The 15,437-nt window shown below is 49.8% G+C and overlaps 1 protein-coding gene across 1 annotated transcript; it reads left to right on the top strand.

Annotated features, from left to right (window-relative positions):
* The first annotated feature begins 5,800 nt into the window (after positions 1-5,800).
* Positions 5,801-6,819, top strand: SPRY4 (sprouty RTK signaling antagonist 4). Its single transcript, XM_054717019.1, has one exon. The coding sequence runs from the start codon at positions 5,920-5,922 to the stop codon at positions 6,817-6,819; it is 900 nt and encodes a 299-aa protein (XP_054572994.1). The 5' UTR covers positions 5,801-5,919.
* The last annotated feature ends 8,618 nt before the right edge of the window (positions 6,820-15,437 follow it).

Raw genomic sequence — 15,437 nt, 5'->3', positions numbered from 1 at the left:
GACAGAGCCAGCTGCCTATAATGCTTTTTTCTCTCAACCAGGCCATTCTCAACAAAGCTGCAGAGATTGTCTTCCTCAGTAGGGTATAGGGCAGCCAAGTCCCTGGGTTTCCTCCCCCTCCTCTCTAAAGTCTTTTTGAAGCAATAAGTCATTATTTGGTTGGAACTTAATTAACTAAACTGGGATGTTGTCACAAAGAACCAAGCGATAGTGGTGGGCGGGCTCTCTGGCAGACTAGAGACCTTTCTTCCTGAGCTGTGAAAGGGTTAAACAACCTTCGCTGAAAGAACCTGCTGAGACTGAATGGGCAGTGCAAAAACTGCCCATTCATTCAGAGCCTCTTCCAGTTTGTCTCTTAAGTGACCTGTAGTTTTCAAAGCCTTTTCCTAATATTTCCCAACTCCTCTCTCTCCCCAGGATACGTCGAGGGGAAGGGGTGGGTGGGTAGTGCCGGCACGACATTTAACATGCTCTGCCCCTCCCCACAGGTACAAACGCCGTGTCAGGCTCACAGACTGGCCAAGCTGCAAGTACAGGGCTGTGTGCTCTGGGCTCTCCAATCTCCTGCCGGTTCAGTCTGCTAGGACTCTGTTTTTCTGGCTTCCTCTGACCCTGGCTGCTCCTTCCCTTCTCCACAGCCTTGGGCCAGGATGCACCCTCCATGAACAAACCCTAGGGGCCCTTTAAGTTCAGCTTTACAGGTAGGAGGAGAGGGGATTCCCTCCCATTCCTGGGTTTCCTCTTAGGGACTCCTTGGTGGTCGAGGGTCCTACAAGTGAGACCATTCAACTTTTTAAGAAAACTAAAAATAAAAGCACTTAGTCAACACGGGGGAGAGGCAGTGAGTGAGGTGACAGAAGGGACAGCAAAGAAAACAGAATTGGAAGTGAAGGTAATAATTGAGCCTTCTTTTAATGGCAGATTTCAAACCCCCAGCCTCCACTTGCCACACTGAAAATTCCCCCCCTACCTGGGGGCCAGTGTCATGTCAGCCCTGCACTGGCTTCATTTCCCTGCTGGTTTGGTTAAAAGCCCGCTGATGGCCTGATGTCATTCCCCGAGGGCTGGTGGTGGCAGCCTGGGGAGACTGGTCGAGTTCATGGCTGTGAAAATGATTGGCACTTCCATGCTTTTCCATGAATAACCAGAAGTTACTGTAAGTCAGGGCTGAGGTTGCAATGTCTGGAGCTTCTGCTCTTGGGGGTTGAGCCCTTCCCTGATCACTTGCCAGCTCTATGACCCTTTTTTCTTCTACTTCTTCCTCAGCAAAATGGGAGTTATCCTCCAAGGTGATGGTGAGGATTAAGTGGGAAAATCATCGAGGGCTTAACACAGAGCCTAACACCAAGAAATGTTTCATAAATATTAGCTGCTTCCTTAATTATTATTATTATTCGAAGGTTGGAGTGGAGTGAAAGTTTTCTTTCCTCGTGCTAATCCGTAAGCCCACCACCTAAAACTCGATAGAGGTGCTTCTCCGTCTAAGTGGAGTGCTGGCTTTGTTTCTCCGTCCACAGTCTTCCAAATTGGCCATCAGTCTTCCCAACAGCCTAAATGAGGCAAAGCCTCCTCTCCTATTTATATTATAAATCTCTTCCTTCCTTGCAGGGGAAGCAGAGTACATATTAAACTGCACTTAAGTTCATCAGCATCAGCCTTGCTTAGACTCTGGAAGGTGGGTGTGTCCTGGGAGTAGAGATTGATCTTCTAAACCAATTGAGGATTGGTTTGGTCTGTGTGTGTGTTTGTGTGTGTGTGTGTGTGTGTGTGTGTGTGTGTGTGTTGTTGTTGTTGTTTTTGAGACTTCATTTAGCTGTGCTGAGGGGTTTATCAAACTGGCAGTTCTGGAAGTTGTTTTTCTTTGTCAGCCAAATGAATGCAGCCCCCCTGTGGAGGGTCCCTGCTGATGGGGAGGTGAGGCTGTGAAGCTTGAGGAGGTTTGAGCCCCAGCTTCTGAGCCAGCAGCTAGTTGTGGCTGAGCTAGCTAGTGGCCAGAAGGAATGTATATCTGGGTTATGATAGGACAGTTGCGTTTTATTTTTTTAGTTAGAAAAAAATACTTTGTTTTTAAAAATTTTGTTTGATTTTTCAATTACAGTTAGTTTCAGGTGTACAACATAGTGATTAAACATTCGTGTACCTTACAAAGTGATCCCCCTGGTAAGTCTGGTAATATATAGTCATTACAATATCATTGACTATCTTCCCTATGCCGTACTTCACATTCCTGGGACTGTTTTTATAACTGACAGTTTACACTTTTAAATCTCTTTCACTTTTTTCAGACAACCTCCCTCCCATCTGGCAACTGTCAATTTGTTCTCTGAATATCGAGTTTGTTTTGTTTTTTCATTTATTTTGGTTTTTTTTTTTTTTTTTTAGATTCCACATGTAAATGAAATCATATGGTATCTGTTTTAGTCTGACTTATTTCACTTATACCTTCTAGGTCCATCCATGTTGTCACAAATGTAAGATTTCATTCTTTTTTATGGCTGAGTAATATTCCACTGTACACATGTACCATATCTTTATCCATTTGTCTGTCAATGAACACTGCGGTTGCTTCCATACCTTGGCTATTGTAAATAATGCTGCAATGACTATAGTGGTGCATATGTCTTTTTGAACTAGTGTTTTGGATTTCAGGGAAGATGCATTTTAGAATATGCCTGCTGGAGCCATCTTGCATGCAGCCTGTCCCAAGAGAGCTGAGTCATTGTGGACCAAGCTCCACCCCCATGTCTGACCCCAAATGCAGGCCCAGATGCTGACAGCTGCCTCTGGAAGGTGATGGGAACCTTCTAAATGCCAATATCCCCATTCCCTGCAGGCCCTGCTCCCATCCTGGCTTCCTGGTGGGACTTTTCCATGGGACTTTTTCAGTAAATCTGTCTTCTGATTGTAGACAGAGCCTGTTAAAATCTTTGAGCATTGCTCATGCCTTTTGCTTCATCCACAGAAAATGTTTTTTTGTGTGTTTTTTTTAAAAAAATGTATTTTTATTGATTTCAGAGAGGAAAGGAGAGAGAGAGAGAAACATCAATGATGAGAGAGAATTATTGATTGGCTGCCTCCTGCATGGGATCGAGCCCGCCACCTGGGCACGTGCCCTTGACCGGAATCGAACCTGGGACCCTCAGTCCGCAGGCCAATGCTCTATCCACTAAGCCAAACCAGCTAGGGCAGGAAATGGTTGTTTTTAAAGAACCCCAGGACTAGAATTGGGGAAAGGAGGGTGGAATGTCTGCTTGGGGGAGGACGTACCCCTCCTTCCCACAGCATGGCAAGTCCCAATCCGGTCCTAAGAGACAAAAGCCCAACGACATGGGGCAATACAGCCTTCAAGCCACCACTGACATTTTGTTGGCAGGACCCTGAGTATTCATGACCTGAGCTTCTGGAATAAGGGAATCGAGTTGTCTTTGTGTCCGGGGTGGGGGTTCTAGCTGAGGCACCTCTTGGCTGGCTCCAGAGAGTCTTATCCTGTGCCCCTGTCAGCATTTTCCATTCTTACACCTCATCACCTTTTCCTCCAAGCAAAGGACGTGGGGCTCCTAACCCTCTTCTGTTGATCCCAAACCCATTTGTTCTAGATGCAAGGCTTTGGGACCCCTGCAAAGGGTACGTGGGCTGAGGTAGAATTCCCTGAAGTTCCTCCCCCACGGCCAACCTGATCCTTGGAAAACTCTCCATAGATGCTTATTTGCCATCCCCCACATCCAGCCCTGACCACAGGAGGCCGCCTGGGCAAATGACTAGTTGGTGGCAGACCTGCCAGACACTTAGGGCTCACTGCCATGAGGAAGTCTTCCGTTTGACGATGATGCTCTCTTTTCACCTGGAGAGAACAGGAAGGCAGGAGGCAGACTTTCCAAGATGGGAGAAACCATGCACAGAAATACCAGCATCTTTTACGTAGGTAGACAGTGGGAGCTAAGCCAAGAGTTCATGCCCCATGCGAATGGGAAAGATCAGTTGAGCACTGAACCTTGTAGAAAAGGCTTTTTTCCCCCTTGCATTGGGCAGTATAGATGACGTACAGATGAGAAGCCTGTGGGTCAGCTCCCTTTCATCCCATCCCCTTCGTGAACTTTGCATGTAGAGCTAGCTCTTTATTTCAGACGGGCTGGAAAGCATCTAAGGAAGCCCTTCCCCAACCATTTAACCATTGCTGATCAAACCATTGTTTCCAAGAAGGGGAAATAACAATGCTGAGTTGCCCTGAATGCCTTTCTTATTTCCTCTTCATTCCTTACTATAGACATTGAGAAGTATGGATGAGTCATCCGGGCAAGGTGTCATTCTCCTGTAATTGGAATATTGCGATGGACCCACTGTGTCCCAAGTCTGGAGCCGAATGGGGAAGTGGAAACCTATTCACCCACATCCCCTCTTAGGCATCACCTTTGAGAGAAGATGAACGTAACAGCTGAGGCGCAGGATCTGCTCTCCTAATTAGAACATCATTAGCATCATGAAAAAGCATTTCCCGAAACCCCACCCGTAACACATTACTCCAGTGCCGCCCCCCCGCTTTTGTAAAGATGATTCTATCTCCCTTCTATCTGCACACCCTGCTTTTGTCTCCCACCCCCAGTGGAATCTTCCCAGAGTCTAATCTTTCTCTTGGATTCCAAATCATGTCCCCTTGGGCAGAGGTCTTGGCCTTCTGCTGCTATTTCTTTAAATTGATCTCCAGCCGAATTCCGAATGTAAAGGTCAGCAGGCGAGGAAATGGCACTTCTAATAGAAAACAATGTGCACTTTCTAAATTTGAACCAAGCCGTTTCCGCTCTTTGATTTAAGTGACTTCCTGGGGTTCTGTGTCAGGCACTGCAGTTGAATCTCTGGCAGGATTCCAACTTAAAATTGCACTCTCTCGGTGAAATTAGAAACTGATCCAGGGTTGGCTTAGCTGTTCTAGTAAATAGCATTTAGGCTGAATGTTCAGCTCAGCACTTGGAAATGGGCGATGTGAGTGCCCCTGGAGAGGATTTCCCATCCAAGTTGTCAGAAGCTCACCTACCCCTGGGTTATTAGCCACTGGAGGTTGCTGCTCTTAGAAGTGCTGGTAATAAGTTAATATCCTGGACGTGCAGGCATCAGATACAGCCCTTCCTTCTCTTGTGACTCTGAAATAAAGGCTTGTGTTTATCCAGCTGATAAACTTGATGGGAGCACACAGGGGCTGTCTCTCGGTCACCACATCCTCAGCACAATGCTTGGCTCGTTGTGCGAATTTAGTGCTCAGGAAATCCACACTGTTGCTCTCTGGGATGGTGATAAGTTACAGAGCACTTGCTGTGCGCCAGGCAAGATGTTAGGTACTGGATATCCATTTTCTCATTTAATCCTCACGGGAACCCATTTTACAGTTGGCAAAACTGAGGCATGGAGGTCAAAGAACCTCGTTCATGGCAACACTGTTAGGCACAGAAGGGAGGATTCGAACTGGTTTCTAATTCCATAGCCTGTGTTTATCACCATTGAGCGATCTGTCTTAAATGAGGAGCATGGTTCGCAGGGACTGCAGGAATGAACTCGGGTTTTGAGTCCTGGATCTGCTACTGATCGTTTTGTGTGACTATGGACCAATTAGTGTGAACACTAGTGTCCTGTGACTAGAAAAGGGATAATAGTGACTTGATATTTACGGTACGTGTTAAGAGCTAAATAAGTGTAATTCCTACCACTTAACCATTATTGTTGTTGTCGTTATTAATCATCCAAGCCTTAATTCTGGAGATCCCACCAAAAGGAAACCAGTTGCCATTTCATTTCGGCTCCCAAGCACCTGATGGGGATGAGGGTATTAACAGGCCAAACACTGACGCCTGGAATTCATTCTCTCTTCCTCCCCCACCCCCAGGGCCCCTAGAAGCCTGTTTCTCAGTGCTGCCCAGGACCTCCAGCCCCATGGAGCCCCCGATCCCACAGACCGCCCCCTTGACTCCCAGCTCAGTCATGGTCCAGCCCCTTCTGGACAGCCGCGTGCCCCACAGCCGGCTCCAACACCCACTCACCATCCTCCCCATCGACCAGATGAAGACCAGCCACGTGGAGAACGACTACATAGACAACCCTGGCCTGGCGCCCCCCACCGGCCCCAAGCGGACCCGGGGCGGGGCCCCGGAGCTGGCCTCCACGCCTGCCCGCTGTGACCAGGACGTCACCCACCACTGGATCTCCTTCAGTGGCCGCCCCAGCTCCGTGAGCAGCAGCAGCAGCACGTCCTCCGACCAGCGGCTCTTGGACCACATGGCGCCACCCCCCGTGGCTGACCAGGCCTCCCCGAGGGCTGTGCGCATCCAGCCCAAGGCCATCCACTGCAAGCCGCTGGACCTCAAGGGCCCGGCGGCGCCTCCCGAGCTGGACAAGCACTTCCTGCTGTGCGAGGCCTGCGGGAAGTGCAAGTGCAAGGAGTGCGCGGCACCCCGGACGTTGCCCTCGTGCTGGGTCTGCAACCAGGAGTGCCTGTGCTCCGCCCAGACCCTGGTCAACTACGGCACCTGCATGTGCCTGGTGCAGGGGGTCTTCTACCACTGCACCAACGAGGACGATGAGGGCTCCTGCGCCGACCACCCCTGCTCCTGCTCCCGCTCAAACTGCTGCGCCCGCTGGTCCTTCATGGGCGCCCTCTCCCTGGTGCTGCCCTGCCTGCTCTGCTACCTGCCCGCCACCGGCTGCGTGAAGCTGGCCCAGCGCGGCTACGACCGCCTGCGCCGCCCCGGCTGCCGCTGCAAGCACACGAACAGCGTCATCTGCAAGGCGGCCGCTGGCGACGCCCAGGCCAGCAGACCCGACAAGCCTTTCTGACATCTGGGTCGAAGCCCCCTGCGCTCCCCTGGGAACTTGGTTCCCTCCTGACACCTGAGAAGACTGCAGCGAGGCCAGAGGCTCTGGCATCAGAGGTGACCTTGCCAGGCGGCCACCCCAGCTTCGGAAGAAACAGAGACCCCTCCCCCCACCACCACCCCCTGTCTTCCCCAAGAGGAAGAAGCGGCACTTTGGGTGTTTTGCGGGTCCTGGAACTGTGTGTGAAACAGACAGTGGCAGGGGCGTGGGGTGGGGTGGGGTGGGGAGGGAGGATTTTCCTTTTCCAGAAGACAGATGTGGCCACATATCCGGAAGTTGCAGCTGCTTGACTGCCTTCCCAGTTCTCTCTCCTCCCTCCCCCCTCTTTCCCATTCTTTTTAGCTGCCTGGGAGGAACCGGTAACAGTGGCCAGGGGGACCTTTGAAGACAACCATGGAGTCTTGATGGCTGTATCTTTTCTCCTTCCCGACCCCACGGCTTGCCTGACATCCTGGGGAAGGTGTAGACGCTGGCTGGCGGTCCCCGTTGTATATACTTGGGAGCCCTCGAGAAGAGAGGACGGCCAGCGAGTCCAGGCCTCGCTCCTCTGTCTCCGGAGCCACGGATGGATTCAGGAGCCACTACACAGAGCACCTCTCCCTTCCAGCTCCATCACTCGTGGGGCTGTTGCGCTCTCAACACCGTCCTCCGGTTCTTACTGAGTCACAGACTCGCCCGCCTGCTTCTTGGTCCCGAGTTCTCTCCACCCAGACCCTTCCCAGAAACTTGATGGGTCGAGAAGCCCAGGGCGGCAGATGCAAGACCAAATATCATTTTGCCAATGAGTCTGAGGCTGTGGTCTCTGGACCCAGTCGTGGTGTTTTTATAGAATAATTAAACCAGATGCTAACGGTGTTTTAGGAAATAATAAACACTTGCCTCCTTTTGGGCCACCCCCAGGAAGGGCTGATTTCAAAATCTGGGGGGGCGAGCCACCTTAAGGAACACAACCCCCCTCCCCACCAAGAAGAGGATTTTAACAGCAAAGACGAGGAGGCAGCACCTCGCGGGGGCAGAGGGACAGTGGAGCCGAGATGGGTGCCGGTTTCTTCTCTTCTGATTCCGCTGCTTGCTGTCATAGCCTTGTGTGTACAGTGATGTGTCAGCATCTTCAGTGTAAATAGACAGATGATGGGAAAAGAAGAGTATTTTAGTGTTAGGAAGCCCTGGTGGGGGAGTCCGAAGAATGCAGGCGGGGGCAAGTTTCTCCAGGGGCTTCTTGGGGTTGAGCCCTGCTTCTGTGCATGGCCACGCCACCCGCTCCCGAGAGCCCCCAAAGACGTAGCAACTCTTTCTCTCAAGGTGCTAAAGAACTCGGGAAGTGCAGCACGTCCAGTGGGTAGGTACTTGTTGCATGCAGACGCCGTCGTGTCTGGTCCTTCTCCCTCGTGTTGTGCAGGGTTCTTGCTTCATGTGGTATTTTGTGTGTCCGTCCCCCCCCTCCCCCATAAGAGGAAGTGGCCTGGGTCAGAAAAGCCACCCCGGGGGAACCTGGAGGTGCAGTAGGTGCAGAGCACTTGCAGCATTTCCAGTTTGTCCTGGAGGAGCACGTCCTGCCTCCAGGAAGGATGCGAGGAGGCAGGTAGCTGTGATTGGGTGCACCCAGCGCTTCTCAAGAACTCCCCCCACCCCCCGCCCTTGAAGACTAGTAGTAACATCTTATGATTTAGAATAAGTTAATTGTAACCATAGGTATTTATTGATGGGAGGAGAGGAGGGGAGGGTCTTATTATTTTTAAAAGGCTTTATTTATATAATATTTGCTGGCTTGTAAAAGGCAAATAGGAAATACTGCATCTGAGTTTTCTATGGCTGATTCACGTTAGCTACACTTGCCACAGTCGTGATGGATGTATGGATGTTCTTGCACAATGTATGGAGGGAATGGTAGGAAAAAAACACATTCAGCCAACCACTTAACGCGAATTGAATGTATCAGACGTGTACTGAAGGGACTGGAGATGTTTTCCTCAGAATAGGTTACCCCTAAAACGAGAGGGCACACCTCCACTCTCGGGGAGGCCTCGGAACTTTCCCAGAGCCCTTCCCTCGGAAGTCTCCATGGGAAACCTGACCCGGTGGCAAGTTGCACTTTGGTGATGGTGTTCTACACACCCATTCTGTGGAGAATTGATCTATATAAGCTGTGTATACACACACACACCTACCCCACCCACCCTCTGTCTACATAGACCCTGTTTCTGGCAAACAGCCTCCTGAACCCTGACTTTTTGTGTACATAGTTGTAAACACGGATTTTTCTGGATTTTGGTTTTCTTTTTCCTTTTCTCCCCCCCGTTTTGGCTTGTTCTTTTTAGTTTGCATTGAACCTGCTAGGTGGATGTCTGCAGAGCTCTCGGTGTCCTATGTGCTCGCGGGTGGAGGGAAGGAGTGGACAGCCCGGTCCCCCTCCCAGCTCTGTTGCACTGCAGTCCCTCAGCATGTTTTTTCTCGGCTTCTTGGAAAAACAAACACAAGAAAACTGGCTTGCTGTGGACCAGTCAGGGGCCACCAAGGACCCAGCTCTCAGTAACAGGACACATTTCTGGGGCCGCTCCGGCTGGTCGTGTTTCCTGTCACCAATGGCTTGCTCGGCTGGATTAGTCCTCGTCTTGACCCTCTTTGAGAAATGCCAGCTGATTTCCACGTCTCTTCAACCTGGAGTGGGTGGTGGTTCTGCCTGGAGTGGGGGGGCACAAGCCTGGGTCCAGGACACTTGTCCTAGGGGGCCTTGGTGCTCCCCCCCACCCCAAGGGCGGTTTGTGGACACCCCAATGCTCCAGCAAGCGCCCTGGGAACGGTCTGGGACAGCAAAGCCCTCTCGGGTCCGTGACTGCACAGCCAAGGCTCGGACAGCTGGAAGGAGGCGGAGACCAGTTCCTCGTGACAGAGATGACCACGTGGCTCACCTGGTCCTTTCAGCGTTCTGAAGTCTGCGTGGGCCCCCACTGTGCATCGAGTGAGACCTAGACAGACAATGGCTTGTCCAAGGTTGCACAGCATGGAAAGTGTTGGTTGGGACCAGCACGCAGAATCTTGTCACCTTGAAGCTTCATGTTCTCCCATGCTGCCCCAGGAGACACCCAGTGGGGTGTGGGCAGCACCCCTTCGCACTGTACAATTCAGTTCCCTAGGGCGTCCTGCCCGCGTCCCCAGCCTTCCAGTTCATGCCTTCGGTAAGCATTTTCATGCCCTGCTTACTGTGACAGTTGATGACAATTCCTGCGCTGCCATTCTTGCTGTGGGTAACTCCGTGTGGTGTCTGATCTCGCTTTCGCTTCTCACTGCCGCAGTTTGGTTTCCTGTTACAAACAGGAAAGCTGTCCGAGGTTCCCATCCCACCGCACTTCTGACTTATTCCCCCCCCCCCCCACACTGTAGCCCCTTCTCACCCCACGACAAAGTTACCACAGAAGGTTCCCTTTGTATAGAATATTTATTTTGAAGCTCTATTTTAATAGTATTTATTTTAGAAAGTCTACTATTGTAAGAGTTCTTCTGTTTGTGAAGAAAAAACAAGTTAAAACTGAATGTACTGATTTAGAAAATATATATAAATATATATTGTTAAATATACACAGGACTGTTGTTTCTCGTGTGTTTGAATGTTCATACCCCTGCATCTCACCCAGCAAGGCCCCTCCCCCCCCCGTGTTTGTCAAAGAGCACTCACCAAATGGGACTGTCCCCCCAAGCTCTGGCAGAGTAAAGGGGTCCTGGCTGGGGCAATCCCTCACACCCCTGGAGGAAGCTCCTCTTGCTGAGGAAGCTGAACCCTGCCAGGTGCTGCTAATTCCTCCTCTGGGGAGCCCTCCCCCACGGGCGAGTATTTGTAACAGATGGACAGCAAAATTCAAAGTAGGAAGTGGTGGAGGTGGGGAAGGATGGCCTGCCCTGCCCAGTTTACAAAAAATTCTGCGGCTTGTATGCCCTCGTGCCCCCCAAATAGATTTTCATGCACACACATGCTTTAAAAAGACAAACAGAAAAACCCTTGGCAGTTTTCTTGATATTGTACAAAACAAGTCACTTTGACCTCTGACTCCACCCATTGAATATCTTGCCTTCGCGCCCTCCTAATGCACCCACCATCGGCTTCCCCAGTACCCTCCACCCCCAGATAGACTCACACTTGGTAGAGGCCCTGCCCCTTCTGAGATTATGTGGCTGGGGGAACTTTTTTCATTACTTCTAATACATATGCTAATCACAATGAAAGTTGAACTTTTATTTTGAACATGTGAACACACGCCTCTTGTTTTCTGAATGAAAAGGAACTGAGCAGTAAAGACTTTTTTTTTTTTTACCAATAAGTGGGGTCAGACAACTAACAATGGGGAGTGGAGAGGGAGAGGAGGTCAGGAGCCCTGGGTCCAGTTCTTGGTTTCTCTGAGGTCACCAGTTACGGTGTCTTCCAATTCTTTGTGAAAGCCTTGGGTTCCTCTTCGAGACATCCGAGCCCATTCCAAGGATCCCCTGGCCACTGCCCAAGAAGGCACAAAGGATGTTCTTCCTCAATGTGGTCTTTACAGAGTAAAGATTGGGGGCCGGCCTCCCTCTGGGCCAGACCATGTGGCTTTCCCATTCCCACAGGACGGATGAAGGGTCATTAGTGAGTGCGCTGATACCTCGCTTTGCTGACCAGGTAAGTAACTGGCACCTAAAGATGCTTTTCTTTTTCATTGGCTCAGCTCCAATCACAGGTAACCCTTTTAGAAAGTTTGCCTTACAGCGCTCTGTAAACAATACCTGTTGTGGCTAACCGAAAGAAATCGGAAGAGGATTTTTGCTTTTATGGAAAAAAAAAAAAGGCAAAAAGTGAATAGAACAGTGCTCAGCATTTGTTTTGTAGTGATCGGATAGATGCGGCCTATGCCCTGAGCAGCGGGAGAGGTATGGAGCAGCGAGAGTGGGGCCACCAAGCGCCCCCAGGAACTACAGTCAGCATCTCAGCATTAAGTTGCCTTAGCTTTTTAAAAAATCCTCACCCAAGCCAGTATCCTGAGAAAAGGAGTGAGGCTATTTTTTCCATTGATTTTTTTTTTTTAGAGCGTGGAAGGGGGAAGGTAAGGGAGAAAAGAACATCTATTGGTTACGTCTCACACAAGTCCGGACAGGATGCGGGATCAAGCCTGCAACTGAGCTACATGCCCTTGACTGGGAGTCAAACCTGCAAGACCCTTTGGCCCGGCGGCCAACATTCTAACCACTGAGCAGACCGGCCAGGGCAAGTTGCCATAGCTTTGAGCATCTGTACTTTATCTTGATTTGTTTTGTGCATCATTAGTAAGATGTGTCCCAAGGTATTAGAAAAGTCTAAGAGAGCACCTAAGAGTGTTACACTTGGTGTAAAACTGGACATAAGTAAGCATATTTGGCATGATTTGGTAGGTTATTTTTGGGGCTGAGAATGCTCAAAATTTTTTCTATATAAATTAATGGTAATTGCTTCATGTCTTTATGCCATTTTGGCTAATGAAGGGATTCCTACACTAGGATAGCGTGGGAAACCACTGAATACCAGGCTTTCATTCCGTCTTGGGTGTCCTGATGAGTAGGTGCCTTTGGTTTTACTTTGTTTCTGGTGTTTGAAGATTAAAAATAACAGAAACCTATACAGGGTGATGGGTGCTTAAGAGTCTCACCCATCCAAATGCTCTGGGGAAATGGGAGCTGAATGAATGTGTGCTTGTTTATAGAAAAAAAAATCAGTATCCAGAGAGCATTCCACATATTGCCTTCCTGTCGCTCCTGGACTGGCCCGTTCCTCTCAGCTCCAGTTATGAAATAGCTTTTGGGTGATGACAGTGGTTAGCCTTTGTGAAACAGCTTCTTTTTGCCAGGTTCTGAACACACATGTCAGATACCATTGTACCCTCTTAGAGGTGCAGAAACGGGTTCAGAGAAGTTGTCGCATGCCTAATACATGGTTGAGGGCGAGGCAGGAAAAACGGGCTGAAGGTTTTAGCATTGCAATTTGGGGAAGAAGCATAGGATGGACTAAAATGACTCCCCGGTGATTGAATTTAAAATAAGGGAGAAGCAGAACTCAAAGCTCTCCACATCCACAACCACACTGACCCTATAAGGGCACCACAAGCCTGGCGCTTATCCCACAAAGAAAGGATAGTTGGGGAGGGGGAATCCCAGCTTAATGGCAAGCAACTGGAACCCCCTAGCAACTCTGTCATCTGGCCAGGAGGCCCCAAGCACACTCCTGCAGCTCCCCAGCCGGCCCCTCCAGCCTGCTGAACCTGCAACTTGAAATGAGCTCAACTTTCCAAAGAACATTTGTGAACTAATCAAATGAACCCCGGCAGACAGCTCCGTGCTGGAGGTGTGTGCCAGATGAAAGCCGAGAGGACATTTTTAAGAGCCTTAAGTTTATTCATCGGAACTTTAATAAAACAATATGTCCATGGCCTAGGGCAGGTATAATTTTCATAATTTATGGGTCTCTGAGACAGGAAGAGAGCTCAGGGTTTTATTGTGTTTTGCACGATAAATGGCATTCCAATTGTCTACATGATGTTCTTTAAGGACTCTTGTCTGGCAGGAACACAGGCCTTCTGGAGCCCACCTGGGCCTCCAGGCCCAAGGCAAGGGATAATTATGAATACATCTGTATCTGTTAAGCAGGAGATGATTGAAAAACTCCCTCGCTTCCTTCTGTCATTAGAAGACACTTCCTATGCCGACACCTATATTAGCATTTAACTGATGCAAGGTTTGGAACCCTCCCGGTTCCCTTCTCCCTTAGGTCTGGCCCCTTTCTTTCCTGAACCTGAAGGGATTCCAGTAATTGACTGGCTGCCTTCCCATTGGGCATAGTGAGGGGAAGGGCGTGGCTTCAGACCCTGAACAAAAAATCCATCACCCATAAAGCAAGAGAACAGATAAAGTTCCAAGTGATGCTCTAATTGAAATCAATCGTTGGAATACCTGCAGCCTTCTAGGAAGCCTTCCCGGGGTAACAGAGGTCAAGTGCTTTATGAAATCATTACCAAAGCTGTGGCTTGTAAATGCTCTGCATTATCATTTACAATCTTGAAAACCATCAAAGCAGGTTGATATAATCAACCTCATTTCACAGATGAGGAAGCAGACTCAGAGAGGTTAAGTCACTTGCCTAAGGCCACACAGCTGATGAGTGGTAGCCTGGGAGGCCCACATAACGCTTGCACTGCATGCTAAGGTCCTATTCTAACTTTCAGACCCCATTCAAATATCTCTTCCCCTGGGATGCTTTCCTGTGCCCCCAGGAAGAGCTTTCCTTGCCACCTGTGATCCCATAGAAGTCAGTAGAACAGATTATCTTTAACCAAGATTACATAGACTAATCGAGACAGAACTTGAATCCGGGTCTAACCACCACACCACAGCACCCTGTATAAAGTAAAATATTGAGGCCCCATTCTCAAACGGATCTCAAGAAGGGTCTTCCATTACCACACAACACTGCTCTTGACCAGCCTGCCTGATTTCCTTCACAATAAAGATTGCTTCCCCAGATCTATGGACTTGATAGGTTGTGGTGGTCAGGGGCAAGAATCTTACAAGGGAGTGGGAGTTGGAAGTGGCCCCAGGTAATATAAAAGTGGTCTCCATGGGTAGGCAGGGAGAGTTACAAGTGAAGGGTGAAGGTCAAAGGATTCCAGGGCAGAGCCACGTTCATCTTTAGAGTAGGTAGATGGGGCATGGACCAAAGCATCCAGAGTGGAAATGGAAGGCAGCGGGGGTTGGGGCTGAGACCACCGAGCAGTGCTTCTTCCAACCCCCCAGGCTATGGCTTGACCGGTTTCCAGGCAATACTCCATCCAGCCTGGGATCACTAAAGCTCTAAGATGCTAGGATCTAACTGGCTTAGAGAACTAGTGTCCACCCAGGTGAGGCCAGTTCCTAGAGCCTGGGGGCTCTCTGAGCAGCGACTGCCACTTCCAAACTCCTCTTAGGGCAATGTGGTGGGAAGCGCTGAGCCTTACAGTCCCCCTGCTCAGGTCCCTGCTCTGCTTCCTCCACTAGTGTGACCCTGGGCGAGTCACTCACTGCCCTGCTATCAGTTGGAGGATTAGGCAGTGGCTGTGCACAGCACTGATAAACGTTGCTAATATCTTAGAGGTGAAAACCTGGCTCCTATGGAAGAGCAGAGACTAGAACTCGGGTCTCCTCTTAGCCTCCGTTTCTTCGTCTGCAACCCAGAAGACTGGACCATGGAGGCAAGGCAAACTGTTGGCCCACAGTGTTTTCAAAAACTGTTGGTTGTCATCATTTGAAAAGACGTTTCCAAACCCAGATCTGAAACTTCTCTTGAAAAATAGAGTTGCCCTCCTGGGCCCCCCTTCTCCATGGCAGCCAATGGCTAGAGCTGACTGGCAGCTGCCCTTTTCACATTGGGCAGGGTCCCCTCGATTCCCACAGCACCCCCTCCTCTTCCACTGGGCTGAGTACTAGCTGACATTAATCACTATGTTTGCAATTGATGTCTCTTTTTAAATTATTTTTCAACCCTCACCCAAGGATATACTTAGAAGAAGGGAGGGAGGGAAGAAGGGAAGGAGGGAGGGAGGGAGGGAGGGAGA

This window comes from Eptesicus fuscus, chromosome 6, assembly GCF_027574615.1.
Source record: "Eptesicus fuscus isolate TK198812 chromosome 6, DD_ASM_mEF_20220401, whole genome shotgun sequence".
Lineage (NCBI taxonomy): Eukaryota > Metazoa > Chordata > Mammalia > Chiroptera > Vespertilionidae > Eptesicus > Eptesicus fuscus.
The sequence above is the reverse complement of the archived record's forward strand: the minus strand, read 5'-3'. Positions and strand labels throughout refer to the sequence as shown.